The sequence below is a fragment of the Phalacrocorax aristotelis genome, chromosome 13 (genome assembly GCF_949628215.1).
Source record: "Phalacrocorax aristotelis chromosome 13, bGulAri2.1, whole genome shotgun sequence".
Classification (NCBI taxonomy): domain Eukaryota; kingdom Metazoa; phylum Chordata; class Aves; order Suliformes; family Phalacrocoracidae; genus Phalacrocorax; species Phalacrocorax aristotelis.
In genome coordinates, this window is record NC_134288.1 from 1,135,811 (window position 1) to 1,152,470 (window position 16,660).

The 16,660-nt window shown below is 48.8% G+C and overlaps 1 protein-coding gene across 4 annotated transcripts in view; it reads left to right on the plus strand.

Annotated features, from left to right (window-relative positions):
• The window catches only part of LOC142063995 (rho GTPase-activating protein 39-like), a 59,848-nt gene that overhangs the window by 35,914 nt on the left and 7,274 nt on the right, over nt 1-16,660 (plus strand). For 3 of the 4 annotated variants that reach the window (XM_075108480.1, XM_075108479.1, XM_075108478.1), the window contains 3 exons: nt 1,958-3,266; nt 9,151-9,697; nt 11,021-11,110. In XM_075108480.1, the coding sequence (XP_074964581.1) occupies nt 1,958-3,266; nt 9,151-9,697; nt 11,021-11,110 (1,946 nt within the window). Of the gene's footprint in view, nt 1-1,957; nt 3,267-9,150; nt 9,698-10,339; nt 10,579-11,020; nt 11,111-16,660 lie in introns of those variants that run through there. The other variant, XM_075108481.1, reaches the window with a different exon arrangement.

Sequence of the window (16,660 nt, forward strand, 5' to 3'; positions counted from 1 at the left end):
TCCTTGTGGTCCTGGCATCAACATCTTAAAGTAGTGTCGGGAGCCCCCATAAAATAAAACCCTTTGTGCCTTAGTGGGAGATGCTGGGGAAAGTCCCTGGAGCAAGGGGGACCCCAGGATAGGAAGCAGAGGATGGCAGCCCTTTCTCAACCCCTTTCTGGTCTGGGTAGTTGCATGAGGCAGAGACACACGTCTGTCATGGGAAAGGAGCCAGGCCCTGCCAAGGCAGTCGTGCAGCGCAGGGCAGCTGGAGGGTGGTGGAGGCCTTTGGACTCTGGGTGGGAGCCAGTTGCTGCACCCACAGCACCGGCCTCACCCGTGCTTCTCCCAGTGCCGCCATGCCGAGGTGGGGTTCACAGTGACGCAGTGCCGTCAGAGAGCATGTTTTGCCAAAAATGTGGTAAGCAGTGGATGGGGAAGTGGCATGCTATCCCCTTAGGAGGGGAGTAAGTGGGAATGGATGTGGGATATTGGGTGTGGGGCAGAGGGTGCGAGGCAGGTAACCGAGGGGGAGCAGGTGAAATAGGGCACCCACAGTGATGTGGGGCTGTTGCTGTGGGACAGACGTGCCCAGCTGGGGAGTGGGCAGAGCAGAGTGCGGGCAGATGCACTCTGCTGGTGAGAGAGCCATGGGAGGGACAACAGGCAGAGCACCCCCAGGGAAGCTGTGCTGAAGGAGCGTGCTGGGACCTGGCAGGTGAAAGGTCTCTGGAGAACAGAGCAGAATGGAAGAGGGTTGGGATGTTCAGGTATCTTGGGGCTTGGTGGGGGAGGCACAAGCAGGGGACAGCATCACTGAGAGGCTGCTCTGGGCATATGGTGGAGGTGGGTCTGTCTGCCAACACCGGGGCTGCACAGGACAGGTCAGCAGTGCGGGATGGGGAACACGTGTTAAGGTTCGAATATAGTGAAATGACTGTGAAGGTGTTACAGGAACATCTATTGCAGACAGGCCATGTGCAGTGCACCCCCAGGTCTTACCCAATGACAGCTGGTAGCAGATACATGGAAGGGGGGGAGGCACAAAATGGAGCCAGGTTCAAGGGCACCTTCCTGGGGACAGCAGTGCCTTTGAAGACCTGGAAGCTCAGGCTGGTTTAACAGCCTTTCCATTCCCCTTTCCTCAAAGCTCGCAGGTACAGACCAGCTATAGCCACATCCTGACAGCAGGTTGTGATTACACTGCAGAATGCACCTTTGGGGCTGGGATGTTGCAGTGGACATGTGGGGTTGTGGTGGATCCTGAGTACCACCACCGGTCAGAGCTTCTTCCTCTGACTACTCCCAGCAGAGGAGGATTTCACAGCCATGAGAGCTGAGCAGAACCAGTAGGTTTAGCCAAGGTAACCAGATCTGTGGGCATCTGGACTGGACTGGGAGGATGCTCTACACAGAGGCTTGGTGGCTTGTGTGGGAGTGTAACACACATCCTCTGAGCCATGGACATCTGCCCCTGTACACCTCCCATGCACCTCATAGGTTCTTCTGCAAAATAAACATGCATTTGGAAACTTAGATCAAAAAAATAACCTGGTCTGGAAGGACTGCCTTCATAGTTTAACAATCCAAAGGCAGGCACTTGGGATTATTTTCCAACTCACTGCCTGAGTGGTCCAGAATAGCTTACTGGTCATTCTGGGTGCTGTGCTAGCTAATGAGCCTTGGGAAGTGTAGGTTGTTTCCTATCTCAGTGCTGCTGATACCAGACAGGTTATAGTGTGATGAACTTGTTTCATCTCATTCTGCTGTTCATGACTCAGAAAATTATCGTGTGTAAAAACGATGTGTTTCTGTTTTGGGAAGGGATCTCCAGGGAAAAAAAAAGAGGAGCTGATATAACTAGTTGGAGAATCTCCAGGCACTTTGAGACTAACAGTCTGGTATTTGGGTAGTAGAGGATGCTTCTGTTAATATAATTCTTAAATAATTCCCTGTATTTGTATCTTTCTTCCTTTAGGGAGACTCCTACCCACTGGCAGCCTCTGCCAGGCACTAAAGCAGCCATGTTGGTCAAAGTGAACAGCTTGAGGCAGATACAGAGCTCTTCACACAGTTCACTTCAGCTGCAGAGTGCTCCAGAGGCCAACAGTGAAAAATCTCTTCCAAAACCAGCCGTTTATGCTCAGCCTCAGTCCATGTCCCAGAGCCCTGGAGCCACAAAGCAAGCACCTACAGGAGAAACAAAGCAGTCTATGCATATCAAAAAGACGGAGAATGGTGGGTTTTGCCTAGTGCTGATGAATGGTCCAACTTCTCAAACACCTTCAGGGAACCAGACAGGAACCCCCCACCCTGCATCCCCCAAGTATGCCTCCCCTGCACCTATATACGATGAGCCATCTTTAGAGTCTCCAATTTATGATGAGCCACCAGTAGACATGGACACTGAAAGCGTCAGTATGAGTGGGGTGTCTCCAACAAGGTCGCCAAGCAATAGCTTAAAAAAGCAGCCCCAACCAACCAAATTATTACAGCATCCAGGTATGCAACAGCAGCAAGCTACAAAGAAGTACGCAAGAAATCCTTCCTCCACTGAATACAGCCCAGCTGGCAGAGAATATATAAAACACATGGTCAACGTTGACCAGTCTTCCAAACTCTCCCACTCTTCTGCTGCAACAGCTGATGCCTCTACTAAACTTCCTGGTCAGCTTACTTCAAAGGACAGCTTCAAGCAGTCTTGGAGGATCTTGGAAGCCAATGTCCTCAAGAACATGGAAGCCCACCACAGTCGGCAGAACAGCCTGCAAACTCAAGAATACCCAACTGGTATAAGCCATCAGGATTCCGGTTATTCAACAGGGCCTTCTCCAAGCTTGAGAAAAAGGAAAGGAAGGAGGCAAGGGACAGGTCAAGGAAGACCTGGCTCTGTGGGCAGCAGCAGCGAGCTTACGGCTTTGAATGATAAGCTGATTGCTGAGATGCGTGCTGTGGTGGGCAGGTCAGCAGCTTGCAGGGGAAGCAAAGCCAGCCTTGATGCTGAAAGTCTCGAGAGTGGCATCCAGGCAGAGAGCAGCAAAGTCAGATTTCAGTCCGACCACTTGAAAAAATGCATCAGCCGGGGCTCAGGGGACGATGTCTCGGCTAGTAATAGGTCTCTGTATAGACAGAGCCTGGAGAGCAGGGGCAGCCTTCCCAGCGATGTGATTGCTCCACAGGACACTGTGAGGCAGAAGAGGACTTTTGAGAAAATAGATTCTTTAGAAAAGAATGTGACCAGCCAGACAAGTTTGGCTTCGTCAGGTGCTACATGCCGCTCCTCACAGGTACGTCCCCATCTACACTGGGTTAAATTGCACTGTTGTGGTGCAGAGCTGAGTACCTGGTCTGCTCCTGGGTGGGTTTAGTGGATGTGCCGCAGGCAGAACATGTCTGTGCCTGCAGAATAGCAAACAGGTCACAACGCTTCACAGCTTTGCAGGTGGAGACCCCATTTCAGGCCAGTGGTATGAGAGGAGGGGGAATTGTGGAGGGGCTCGTGTCCAGCAAGCCCCCAGCGCTGCAGGTAGCTCTGCTGTGTTACTTGGGTAAATCTATTGCCGGATAATTTTACTGGCGCTCATGTCTTCTTTGGTAGCCGTTGCCCTCATGTGTCCTGTCTGTGCTGGGATGGCCAGAACTGGTGGGGTACCGGGCACAGGCGTTGGGATTTGAATGGCCACATGGCAGCGTTTTCTCTTGCTTTTTTTCTCTCTCCTTTTTCTGATAGTTCCTCATATTCTGTTCTCCCTTCTGATCATTCCTGAGCATTGAATGGAAATATTCAGAAAATGGGTGACAGTGACTCTAGCATCTTCCTGTTGGAAAATAGATATTTTAAATCACATCACTGTGCCTGCACAACTGGAGTAGTTTTTCCCTATAACACAGCACTCCTTCAGAATTTAGTTTGCCATCTTTTCTCCTATTTGGATTTGAAGGAATCTCCTTCTTCATGGTTTTAGTTCAGATTTAGGTTCTACATAGGTAATTTTATATCCTGTGAAGGTTTTGTCCTTTTTCTCTTTGCTCTCTCTTCCAGTTATTTCACTCCTGCTGAACAGCCTGCATCTTGCATCTCTTCTGCGAGGCACAGCTGATAACAATCCTCCAGCCTAAAAAGTGGCTGTTTATTTTGACCTTCCATTCTGTCTTTTCTCCTCTTTACTGGTCCATGACCTTTCATGAAGAAACTTGTCAAGGCTCCTTGACCATCTCAGATTGCTCTAGTAGACCTGTGAGGTATAACTTTTCTCTAAAAGCCAGACTGACACCTCCCAGATGTATCAGATTTGGTGTATGCGTTCCCCTCTTTATTGTAATTTCTCATTGATAGTGCCTTGTGGTCACCTGAAACCCTTTTTAAAACTGATGTCATGTTCCCACATTTTCCATTTTTCAGGCACAGGGCCAGTTTGAGTTTACACGACCCATATGTAACATTTAATAGTTCAGCAATTTAATTTCACAGCCTCTCTAGACTTGCTGGAAGACACCTGTCCAGTCTTTAGGATGTGTTGCACCTCATTGCATTGATGGGGTGAGCTGAGACTTGATGTCTTGATTGTGCACAAGAGATGGTGGGTTGAGGATAGGCCGTGAATAGCCTTGAAAATAAAGATAAATTATTCCTGGAGGACGATGGTGAAGGAGAATACAGTGGAAGATGTAAGGAGATGGATGTTGTAGTAAAGGCAATGAGTCAATAAATAAATACTCTATTTACAGAAATACTCTGAGATGTAAGAGCCCAAATAAGGAGGGGAGGAGGTTGCAGAGAATATGTCAGCAAAAATCGCTGCCTAGCCTGAAAATGGCAGTGTATGGCTTGAGTCACCAGCACTGTCCTATGCCGGGCCTGTGTGACGGAGAGGAGAATCAGGAGATGAGGAAATGCGTTATCCGAGGAGGGTGGGCAGAAGTTCTAGGGCAGGCTGAGCAGAGGTGGATGTGTTCTGTCAGCACAAAGGTAATAGCTCAGTAGTAGTGTAACAGGATTTGAGAGATAAACTCTAGAGAAGAGGAGAGAACCAAGAGCCTGTTGAACCTCTAGAGACTATGAGGAGGTGCATCCTCAGAAGTGATATGCTGAAGGAGCAATTAGGGTGGCAGGAGGAAAACCAACCCTGGGCATGGAAGGTGGATTGAAGGAGACCAAGGATGGAAATGGCAGAGAAGAACCACAGGCAGGGATTTTTAGGCAGTGTGTTGAGTGAATTCAGAGGGTGAGGAGGTAGAGGCATAATTCAAGGGATAAAAATCCCTGAAACAAAGTAGAAAAGCAGGAGAAATTATTGTGCCCCAGGCTGGCAATAAGAGGTGGAGTGTGATGTGTGCTAATCCTGTCATCCACATGTAGGTAAATGTTTGATGTAAGGTACGGAAGAGCTGGACTGCACAAGTCTGTCGCGAGTTCAGCAGTTCCTCCTTACTAAGAAGAAAACACTGACTTGCTCTAATTGTTGAAGAACTGACGTGTACTTTGGGGTTGACTGTAGGCCAGGACCAGAATACAGTGTGGCACACAAGTTAAAGGTGATCTGCAAAGAAGGAAAATGCCTATTTTATTTCACTTTTTCTACTGCAAAAACAAAATTTACAAGATTTTTGTTTCTTTGTCTTCCTTTAATAACCAAAAACCTCAACATTATCTTGTTCAGCTTTTTCCTACTTGCTGGAGATCTTGGAGAAGGCAGAGTGAAGTGTGGGCTGTTTAGCTCTTATTTGCTGTGTGTGGGAATTGCAATTCTAACAAGAAAGTCTGATTCCTAAAACAACTTGTTGGGTGTTTGAGTTCAATATGTACCCCAGACTGCTACTTCCATCCAAAACAGAATATTCTGGATGGGCAAACTAAGTGTCTTATTCTCACAGGTAGTTATTATACAACTATGGTGATTGCAGCTGCTCTATCAAATGTCTCTGGGTTAAAGTCAGAGGGGTCATCTCCAAGCAGGACCTCACAGTGGGCATCTGCTACCAACCTCCTAACCACGATGATGAAGCCAACGAAGTGATACTTGGGGCGCTACAGCAAGCTTCTGGCCAACAGAACCTCGTCCTGATGGGTGACTTCAACTACCCAGACATCTGCTGGAAGAACAGGACGGCAGCTGGCATGCCATCCACCAAGTTCCTGGAATGCACAGAGGACTGTTTCCTGATACAAATGTTAGATGTGCCAACCAGGAAGGAGGCGCTGCTGGACTTGCTGTTCACAAACCGAGAAAGCCTGCTTTGTAATATCTCGGTTAGTGATAGCCTTGGCTGCAGTGACCACAATGTTGTGGAGTTCGGGATCCTGCTGAGTGTGCTGAAGGTCAGCTCTAAGACAAGGGTTCTGGATTTTAGAAGAGCAAACTTCAGTGCACTCAGGGCTCAGCTGGGAGGGATTTGATGGGAGGCTTCCATGGAAGACAAAGGAGCCAGCGAGTGCTGGGAGTTCTTCAAGAACTCTCTATTGGAAGCATAAAGCCAATTTATCCCCTACAAAGGAAAGGGAAGTAAGCGGAGCAAGAGGCCCCCTTGGCTCAACCACGACCTCCTGGGTCTACTCAAATCCAAAAGGGCAGCACACCAGAGATGGAGAAGTGGAGGATTATCCGCCAAGACCTACAACGGCATTGCCAGAGGGTGCAGAGATGCAGTTAGAAAAGCAAAAGCCCAGCTCGAATTGAAACTGGCTGTAGATGTCAAAAATAACAAGAAAGGATTCTTCAGGTACGTCAACCATAAGCAGAAGAAGGAGGAAAACACAGGCCCACTGTTAAAGAGAAAAGGAGAGTCTGTCACCAGCGATGCTGAAAAGGCAGAGGTCCTCAACACCTTCTTCACCTCTGTCTTTACCAGCACTGTTGTGCCCCAGGCTTTGGGAATGAAATTGCCGATTGATCCAAACACCGACCCACCATCAGTGAAGGAAGAGTTAGTACAGGAATTACTACAGGAGCTTGACCCCCACAAATCTATGGGCCCTGACGCCATCCACCTGAGGGTGTTGAGAGAGCTGGCTGACATCATCGCAAGGCCACTCTCCATGATTTTCAAGAAGTCGTGGGGAACGGGGGATGTCCCAGAGGACCGGAGGAAGGCAAATGTTACCCCTATCTACAAGAAAGGCTCGAGGGAGGATCCGGGTCACTATAGGCCCATCAGCCTTACTTCAATCCCTGGGAAAGTTATGGAACGAATCCTCCTGGGGGCCATCACAAGTCAATTGAAGCACGTGATTGGGAAAAGCCAACACGGCTCCACTAAAGGCAGATTGTGCTTGACTAACCTGGTGGCCTTCTATGACAAAGTGACTTGCCTGGTTGACATGGGGTGGGCAGTGGACATTGTCTACCTGGACTTCTCCAAGGCCTTTGAAACGGTCCCCCACAGCCTCCTTCTGGAGAAATTGATGTGTTATAGCCTAGACAAGCGGTCTGTGCAGTGGGTGGGGAACTGGCTGACAGGCTGCACCCAACGGGTGGTGGTAAATAGCTCTTTCTCAAACTGGCAACCTGTCACTAGTGGAGTCCCCCAGGGATTGATACTGGGCCCAGTGTTATTCAACATCTTTATAAGTGATCTGGATAACGGCATCAAGTGTAGCCTGATGAATTTTGCAGATGACACCAAATTGAGTGGGGAAGTAGACACTCCAGAAGGGAGAGCTGCTCTGCAGGGTGATCTGGATAGGCTGGAAGAGTGGTTGACTCGGCCACGTTGGACACCTTTGAGAGTCATCTGGCCGTGGTGCTGGGCCATCTTGTCTAGGCTGGGCTCTTCCTAGAAAGGTTGGACTAGATGATCCCTGAGCTCTCTTCCAACCTGGGATTCTGGAATAATTTTCATGGGATCAGTACTACTAAAGCTCTAATTATGTAGTTATCTGTAGTGATCACTGGGGAGGAAGGATGGACAAGGGCTACGTGTATAAACTGCGTACAAAGTCTGGGAGGAAGGAAGGTCTTTGTCTCTGCTGCTTATCTCTGTAAAGCTGTGATCAGTGGACTTTTCCCTGGAGCAAATGAGCTTGATCACTGCAGACTGCAGGTGGGGAGCAGCTGTACCTAGTTCTCTGAGAAGAAAAAACAGCCCAGTACTTGTGAACAATTCTGATTGAATTTGGGGAAAGTTATGTCTGTCTTGGATAGGAAAACATGGTAGGGAGCCCATCCTAGAAATGTCCCCAAGCCCTGTGCAGTGGTACTCGCAGAAGTGCTGGGTCTGTAGCAAGCAGCCTCTTTCTTCCCTGCAGACACTGAGGACCAGGGCCTGTTTGGGTGGAGGTCGTGCTGGGTCTTTAGGTTATGGTGAGAGCCAGCTTCCTTGGTGGTGGAAGTTGACTGACAAAGATATCTGGTCTCCTTCACTTCAGTGACTCAAACATGATTTATCCTACCTGGGTCATAGCCTTGCCATCAAAAGAGCTGTGCCATGCTCTGCTGTGCCTCTCAGCTTCTCCTGTTCTGTTTGTGTGTCTGTTCAGTGTTTCCATTAGGAAGGTCATGGTGGAATTGAGACACGTTTTGAATGCCTCAGTGCAGAAGCTGTCCTGGCACAGGCTGCCCAATGCTCAGCAGCTCCTGATGGTCACTAGCCATGTTGATTTAGTTGTGTCTTTTTTTTTTTTTTTCCCCGCTAGAAGTTGGAAAAGTAGTAAAGGCAGGAACCAGGTATGGGATTGTAGGTGCCAGAAAGGGTAAATGCGAGAAGGAAACAGTGCTAATAGTGCTGTGGCTCTCTAGCCTCTGCCACCTCCTGGTGTTCCCCACCCACCTCCTGGGCTCCTGTGGCTCCACAGGAACTGAGAGGTTAAGAATGGGAAGAAACTTGGCTCCTTGGTGTGTGCTTGGTGCCACAGAGCTGTACTCCTGCTCTGGGAGTGAGCCCTGCTCCTGCTTGGGCTGTCCTCCGGCGTGCTGGGACAACATGGATAATCAGCCCTGTTACTCCATGTCCCAACGCTTCCCTTGGGGACAGCATCAGTGTGCAGCTGTGGCAGCCAGGCTCTGCAAGAACTACGGATGTCAGCCACTGTTTCTGCACAAAATAATGTTTTATACAGATTCACCACTCTTGCACTTGCTGGTAGCTTCATAACTCACTGTTGATAATTTTCCTAGCAGGGTAAGGAGTCATCTAAGCATCTAACACATTTAACACATCTGTTTTCCACTGCAGCCCGGGCCGACAGGGTTGGACCCCAAGCAGGAAAGCAGTGACCAGCCTGGCAGCTGCATAGGATATAATTTCCCCTACAATACTCTACGGAAGCCCATCTCTCAGAGCAGCATGGCAGACTGGGCTTCTAAAAACCTGAACGTGCACACTCAAGGCATCTTCCGCCGAAGGATCTCCATCTCCAACATGCTGTCCTGGAATGGCGGCTCTATCAAGAAGCCAATGCTCATCACTAGCAACCGCACTATCAAAAAAGAGGCGTGTGAGATGTTCAAACTAGTGCAGAGCTACATGGGAGATCGTCAGACTCGCATGGACCGGAACCACGTGGCGTTGGTCACGGTCACCAAGTGCTGGAGCATGCAAGGTTTACGGGATGAGCTCTACATACAACTGATCCGGCAGACAACAGATAATACATGCTACCGAAGTCTGGCATGGGGCTGGGAACTGATGGCCATCAGCCTGGCCTTTTTCTCCCCATCACCCAAGTTTCAGTCTTACCTGGAAGGTTACATTTATCGCCACCTTGACAGTGATGAAAACAGTAAGTGCCTCACACTCACCCACTCTGTCCCCAGCAGCATTCTGGTGGGTTGTGCCACTTATTCAGGGTTGTCTGGTTTTTAAAAAAAAAACCCAGGTAGTCACCAGCCAGTGATGTGGTTTCTGTCAGGAAGAGCACCATGTGCTGGGCGAGTTCATCCTTCCTTGGTGGGATGAGCCAGCTCATCTGCCTGGAATTCTCACTTGTGTCTGGCAAAGGAATGCCAGCCCTAGGCTGTGCTATTCTCACTGATCAGTGTGGCAGGGTCAGTACTGAAAAGAGCTGGTTTGGACCTGCCAAGGGCAGAGTTTCTTTGGGTTCTCTGAAGACACGATTTACTTCAAAGTTCCTTAAAGCAAGCAAAAAAAAAAAAAAAAAGATTAATGTTAATCCAGAATTTTTTAAGGGAGCCATTGCAAACATTACGAACAAAGCCTTAGGTTGGCAAATAGTCAGGGATCCTGAAGGGCACTGGCTTTTGTTGTGAATAGTTGCGATTTATCTGTTTCAGAAACCTTGGGGACCAGCCCAGCATATATTCAGTTATTAACCCGATTTTAGGTCGCTATAGCATCCTGTGGGGAAAAAAAACCCAAGTGCCAGCCTGGAGAGTATTTATTGGCTGATTTGTCGCTATTTCAGCAGTGCTCGCTGTGTCTTATCCAGTCTCAGGCGAGAAACCAAGAGCAGCTATTTCCACTTGGGGCTTCAAAGGCAGGTTAAAGCCCCCACAGATCTCCAGGGCAGGTGCAGAAGTTCAGCCCCAGCACCTCTCTGTCCCTGCTAGCGAGCTTGGCAGTGCAGGCGGGTCCTGGGGACAGCAGTGGTGCGATGCCAGACTTTGCCTTGTGGTTTCATGCTTATAGCCTTAATGTGGGGTTCTTTCACTGAACTGCTGGATGTGCAGCACTGGTTTGGGTTTTCATGAGAATCCCAGACCCTTGTCACTTCTCCCTAAAATCATTCCCTACAGCTACACTTGGCCCAGGAGTGAAAAATCACCCTGCCAGCACCAGTGTCCAGGCAGCAAGGAGAAGTAAGCTGAGCTATTTGAGGGGGTTGTTCCTTCTGGTGATATTTAGGCAGTAGGTTTATTTAGGTACAAGCTTGCTGCCTGGAGCCCCTTCTCAATTATTTGACTGTTTCAAGAAGTTGAGTGATGTTCTGCACCCCTCACTCAGGTGCATTTGGAGCTGGCTGTGGTACAGGACCTTTCCCTGAGCAGACCTCCTCATGGCTTGCTACCGTGTCTAAGGGCAGTTTCAGGGCTTTGGTATTTTATTATTCCACATTATTAACCCAGAGCCTCTTCTGAATTTTCAGTTGCCCAGCACATCAAGGAGCTTGTGGATCTGAAAAACAAGAAGAACTCAAAAACCAGGAAAAAGAGGAAACAAAACACTGAGGATGAAGGTAAAAGGAGGCACAGCATGCAGGGAACCGAGAGGGAGGACTGCACTGGCCTCAGGCAGGCAGGGATGCTGAGCTGCACTGAGAATCAGACCATTTCTTTAAGGGCGTAGACTTAATTTGGGAAACTTTACTGCAGGTGGTGTGAGAGGTTTGACCAGAGCACAGATCAGCGCTGTGGGTGGCAGCTGGGCAGCACACGGGACAGGTGGCAGTGTGGCAGCGGGGGGGGACCCCTTTCACTCACAGTTGTGTGAGAAAGGGGATTTTAATTTGGATGCAGACCTGGGGCTGTAGTTCAACTGGTCTATGTATCCCACAGTTTCCTATAGCACATTCCATTGCTAAAAGCCGTATGAGCCAGTGGGTTGAAAAGAACCTGTCTGAACTGTAGTAATGGATTTTGTAAAGCACCACCCAACCAGCACACCTGAGAACCTCCAGGAAGGACACTGATATCTGGCAAAAGGCACTGCCTGTTTCTCTCTAGTACTGGCTTCCCCTTGTCCATGCTTCCTGGACTCTGCAGTCTAGGGCTTGCAATAGCATCTCTGCTGATTGAACAAGGGCTCACATATTCCTCCAGCCTCAGGCTTTAGCTGCTGGCTGCAGGATAATACTTTGTCTGGCTAAAGTCTTGCTAGACAAACTCCATTCAATTTTTTTTTATATTGCTTTCAGGAAACTTGAGCCAACCCTGTGAAATCATATCAGGCAGCAGTTTATATCATGTGGCCTCAGTATTTTAATTTGGGAAAGCTGGAGTCCAGCTTCCCGCATTGCTGAGCCCTACCTGACCCCAGCAGGCAGGCATGTGAAATGTGGACACCACAGCTGCGCTCTCCTGCGGTGGCTTCCCTGTGTCGCTGCTCCCCCAAGGCAGCTGCAGGCCTGAGAAGTGGCTGAGGATGCCTCCTGGTTGCAGCCCCTGCAGCAGGAGCATCTATTGCTTCTCTGCCTCTGGTGGGATTCAGGGTAGAGACCTGAAATTACACAGACAGATTATATTTTTTCCTTTTCTATTCAGGCCCAGGAGAGTTCAGCCCATTCTGAGCCTTCAAAAAGTCATTTTGCCTATGCTCAGAAGGACTTTGATATCTTTATGGGACAACTCCCTGGAGATTGCTCTGTACAAGGCGTGCTCTGTCTGTGGGCTGAGCAGACTCTTCTGTGCAATTTCTTGTCTGTGTTGTGTGTGCTGGAGTGGTGCTTAGGAAAGCAGAGGTATTTCATATCTAAAAAAACCCCTAAATTTAAATTTATATATATATATGAAATGTTATGAAAAGGCATGCCAGGATAGCTTTATAAAGTTTCCAGAATGAAGCACTTGAAAGCCAGAAGTGCCTATGTGGCCTCAGCTGCGGCTCTGGTGACAGGTCACACGCTGTTCCCTTTGCTGGGCCCTCTCTGCTTTCTGGCACACAGAGACTTGCTCTGGCAGTGAACTGGAGCTTTAGAATAAACGAGCTGGTCCGCAGGCTCCTGCCGGCTTCTGCAGAGGTGGTGAGGGGTGCAGCAAAGAGGCTGCAGGGCCGGCAGGTCACTTGAACTAGCTTTTTTGCAAGTGACTGGTAACGCTGAGGATTTTTTCTGGGGTCTGACCTCAGAGCTGCACCTGAAGTAAGCACGGACCCTGCAGGAACATGCCAGGTGCTATCTGCTGCTGGCTGGAAAGGTCAGGCTTTTCCTCAGGACACCTACATTTGCTCCACTGGTCCCGTTTGCCGGATATGTGAGGGGTGGGTAGGACACAGCTCCCTGAAGTTGCAAGGCTGTTGTGTGGTGTGAAGTTCATTAGTAGCTCTGAAATACGTAGAATCTTATAGATGATGAAGCAGCAATTTAGCAGAGAAATCCATAAGGAAATCAAATGTACTGTCTTCAGACAGAACTGAATAACAGATACATAGGCACATATGTAAGTCTATCAGTGAAAAATGGACTTAAAGCAGTGATTTTCACACACACACTTCCTTCAGTGCAGAGACTTGCAAGTAAACACTTGGTGAGTAAACATTTATTATCTGGCATTTACCAGATAAATTATTTTGAAGTTTCCCGTCCTTACCTCTGCAATCTTCATCTTCTAGTGTAATTCTCTGTGAGTAAATTAAATAGGAAGGTGGTGCAAGATCTTTTAATGGATCAATAACCCATTGAAAGGCAGAAAATAACAGGTGGAAATAAATAATGTGTTTTCAGGAGGAGGATTGTCTACTGATCCTGCAGGAATGTAAGCTGGGCTTTGGGTCTACAGAAGGAGGCAAATAATGAGCTTGCAGATCACTGTTGGTACAAAATTATTCAGGACTGTAAAAACTAGAGGCACAGAGGGATCTCGCAAGGGTGAGTGACTGAGTGATGAAGCAACAGAGAAAATAGTGTCAACAAAAGCGAAGTATTGTACATGGTAGAGGCACCCCTAACTGCACATGCAGCAGCAGGCTCCTTTGTAGCTGTTTCAGGGAGGGAAAGATATTTTGCAGCCTGTATATGAATGTCCAGAAATGTATACGTGGCACTGGGAAGTGGTTGGAAATCAGAGGATCGGGAGCTTGTAGAAAAGGGTCACAGAGCAAACCACCACTCGGCTGTAGTCATGCTGGGCTCGCTACACACGTCTGCCTGTGGTCCCTCCAGGGCTGATGAGTGCGGCAGGAGAACCTCCACAGGAGCTGGACCTGGAGGAGAGAAGAGGGGAGAAGGTCAGTGGGCTGAAAGAAACTGCAAGTCACCTGGGAAAGCGCGAGGAAGACAATTTCTCATTGTTTGTTATAGCAGAAGAATTGAAAACTGCCTGGTTTTGTTGTCGGGCAGCAGGCTTAAGAGCGCTCTGTCCTGAAGCACAAAGTTCAGTCATTAAGAGTCGGCAAAGCAGGGTGTTGTGCAGGTTAGGAGTATAAACAGGTTTAGGAAGAAATGGGACAAATTCAAAGAAGGGAGGTCTGTCAGTTGATGGTTAATGGTCCAGGTGCAACACTGCCTCAGGGTGCCTCCCACCTGCTGTTAGCCAGGAGATTTTTGCAGGGGAATACTCATTTTTCAGACACCCTGTATCTGTTTCTTATGTTCCTGCAGGCTGCTGACTCATGCGGCCGTTTGGGGTGACGAAGCACGGCATTTCCCATGTAGGGAATGGTGATGGAGCGGCATTGCTGGGATGCAGAAAAATGCACTGGTGGTGTGGGGAAGAGGGTCTAAAACGCTACCGTAAAACAGGGGTGCCTGGGCAGATCAAACCCAGGAGAGTGGTACCAGCGCAAAGCCCAGCTGAGCTATTCAGGAGGCACCTACCCCTGTGCTGAACAGCACGGTGAGATGGGCCCAGGTCAGAGACCCTGCTCTGACTATGTCTGGCTGAGGTCCGTGAGAGGCTGTGGTAGACTGGAGAAATACCAAGACAACAGCTTCCGCTGTGCTAAAATATGTGTCCCATGGCCAGGTTCTGAATCCACATTGTTTGCTGCATTTTTAAAGACATTTTTTTGGCAGGAAAGCATTCAATTCTGTTCCAGAAGGTATGTTCCTGCATGTGTCCTGGCTGAATTTTTAACTTGTTATAAAGGGAGAGGTTCTTTAAGAAGCTCCTCACGTGCATTTCAAGGCCAGCACATGAAAAAATATTTTCTTTTGCAAACTGTTTTTCACTGTGTGGGTTGTTAGTAGAGTTCTGTTCCTGAGCTCCTGGGGCTACTGTTGTACCACAGGAAATAACAGATCAACTTGGATTTCACAGATTCATGATGTGCTCAGGGAAGTGGAACTGCCTTCAGTATTAGCCCTTTCCAGCCCATGCAGGCAAATCTGCCTGCCCCTGCACCGAGGGGTGCGAGCTGGGGAGCAGAGGGAGTACCTGGCCCATGTGTCAAGGAGACCTCTGTGCGTGAGGAGCGAAATGCCAGGAGCCAGTCTCTAGCTGAGGGCTCTAAAAGCAGCCAGGTGGTTGAGTCAGGTCACTGGCTTGAAAAAGTGGAGGCTAAAGCTAAATTCTGCTCTCCCTTGCATTTCCCTCTCCAGCTCACCACGTGCCTCCTGGCCTCTCCACATCTCCTTCACCCATCTCACTCTGAACGTGCCCCAGGAGCCAGCAGCACTTGCGTCGGGGCAGATGACTTCTGCTGTGTAGCCGGGAGGCTGCACACTGCACTTTTAAGGTGTGAGCCCCTGCAGGAGCCATTCATTCTGTGCCCACTGCAGCAGAGCACCAGCCACCCCACTCCTCAGGGCTCTCTTACTTGTTTGGCAGTTCAGGTCCGTGTGCAGTAACAGGTCCGGCCCCTTGCGCATGGGGCAAGTTTAGCTTTCAGTTTATTTGCTTGAAACTCAATCAGCTCCACGCACAGCCCCGACAGTCCCCTCTGGGTCAGAGGCTGCAGCTTGGTCATTGTTGGGAACAGGATGCCTCTCTGCAGAGAGTGCAGGGTGTAGGTTTCACGTTTTTCCCAGGATTGAGGAGCTTTCTGGGAAAGTAAAAAACAGGCTTCAAGCAAACGTGTCCAGATGCTGCCCACGCATCAGCCATGCAGGCTCTTCAAGTCAACCAGTTTCTTTGCAAACCTTGTTAAACTCTTAGGGTGATTACGGGTTTCATGGTCTAATTACAGCGTGAAAAAACATTTCCTATTATTAGTTTTGAATGTGTTGCCTCCCACATAATTGTTGTGATGCGGAGACACAGTCCAGTCTTTTTCTCATTCCATCCTTCGTGAAATGGATGACACTTTGCTTTGGGGTGTGTCTGCACATTTTAACAACAGAAGCCGTAACCTGAAATAGTGAAGCATTGCAAAGCAACTCATTGGATTTGTTTTCTTTAATCCTTAGGCATTTTCAATATAAATCATGCCTGGGATTAGCAGGATTTTTGCATACAGGGAATATTTTGCTTCAGATACTCCCAAGAGAGAAATTCTTAAAACTGACTTTCCTTCCTTTTGCCTGCGGGAGAGGGGAATGCTGTTGCACCTCCTTCAGCATTGCTCCAGCATTACAGAGAGGCTCTGCTCCAGCTGTGACAGTCAAGCAGATTGATTGAGGCAGGGGGTGCTGGGGTGCTTGTTTCGTCATGGGGAGCCAAGGACTGTGGTTTGGCTGCTCTTCACTGAGATGGGGGAAAGCACACCTCTCACCTTTGTGAATTGTTGACCCGCTTGGGAAGAGCTTGTCCTCCTTCTCATCAAGAGGATTTGAGGAACTCTAGGCTCCTCACCAGCTTACCTAAGCTGTAGGGTGTGTGTAAGGCTGATCTGGAATACGCAGCATCTGACCAGAATGTAGATTTTAAAAGCCACAAGTATTTTGAACTGTGCTGCAAGCTTTGAGCCTGGCAGGGAATCAAATAGGGCAGATCTATTCACTGCTTTCAGCAGGCAATTTGAGTTTGACTCGAAAAAGAACAAAAGGCCAATGGTTTTGGAAAAACTCTCCCAGCAGTCAGTGCTCTGTCAGTGCAAATATTTCTCTTGGTGTCACACGGGGATTAGCTCTGTGAATCCTGGCTCCACTCGCTCTCAGAGTTCGCTGAACCAAGCGCAACTGGAGCAGCCGTTC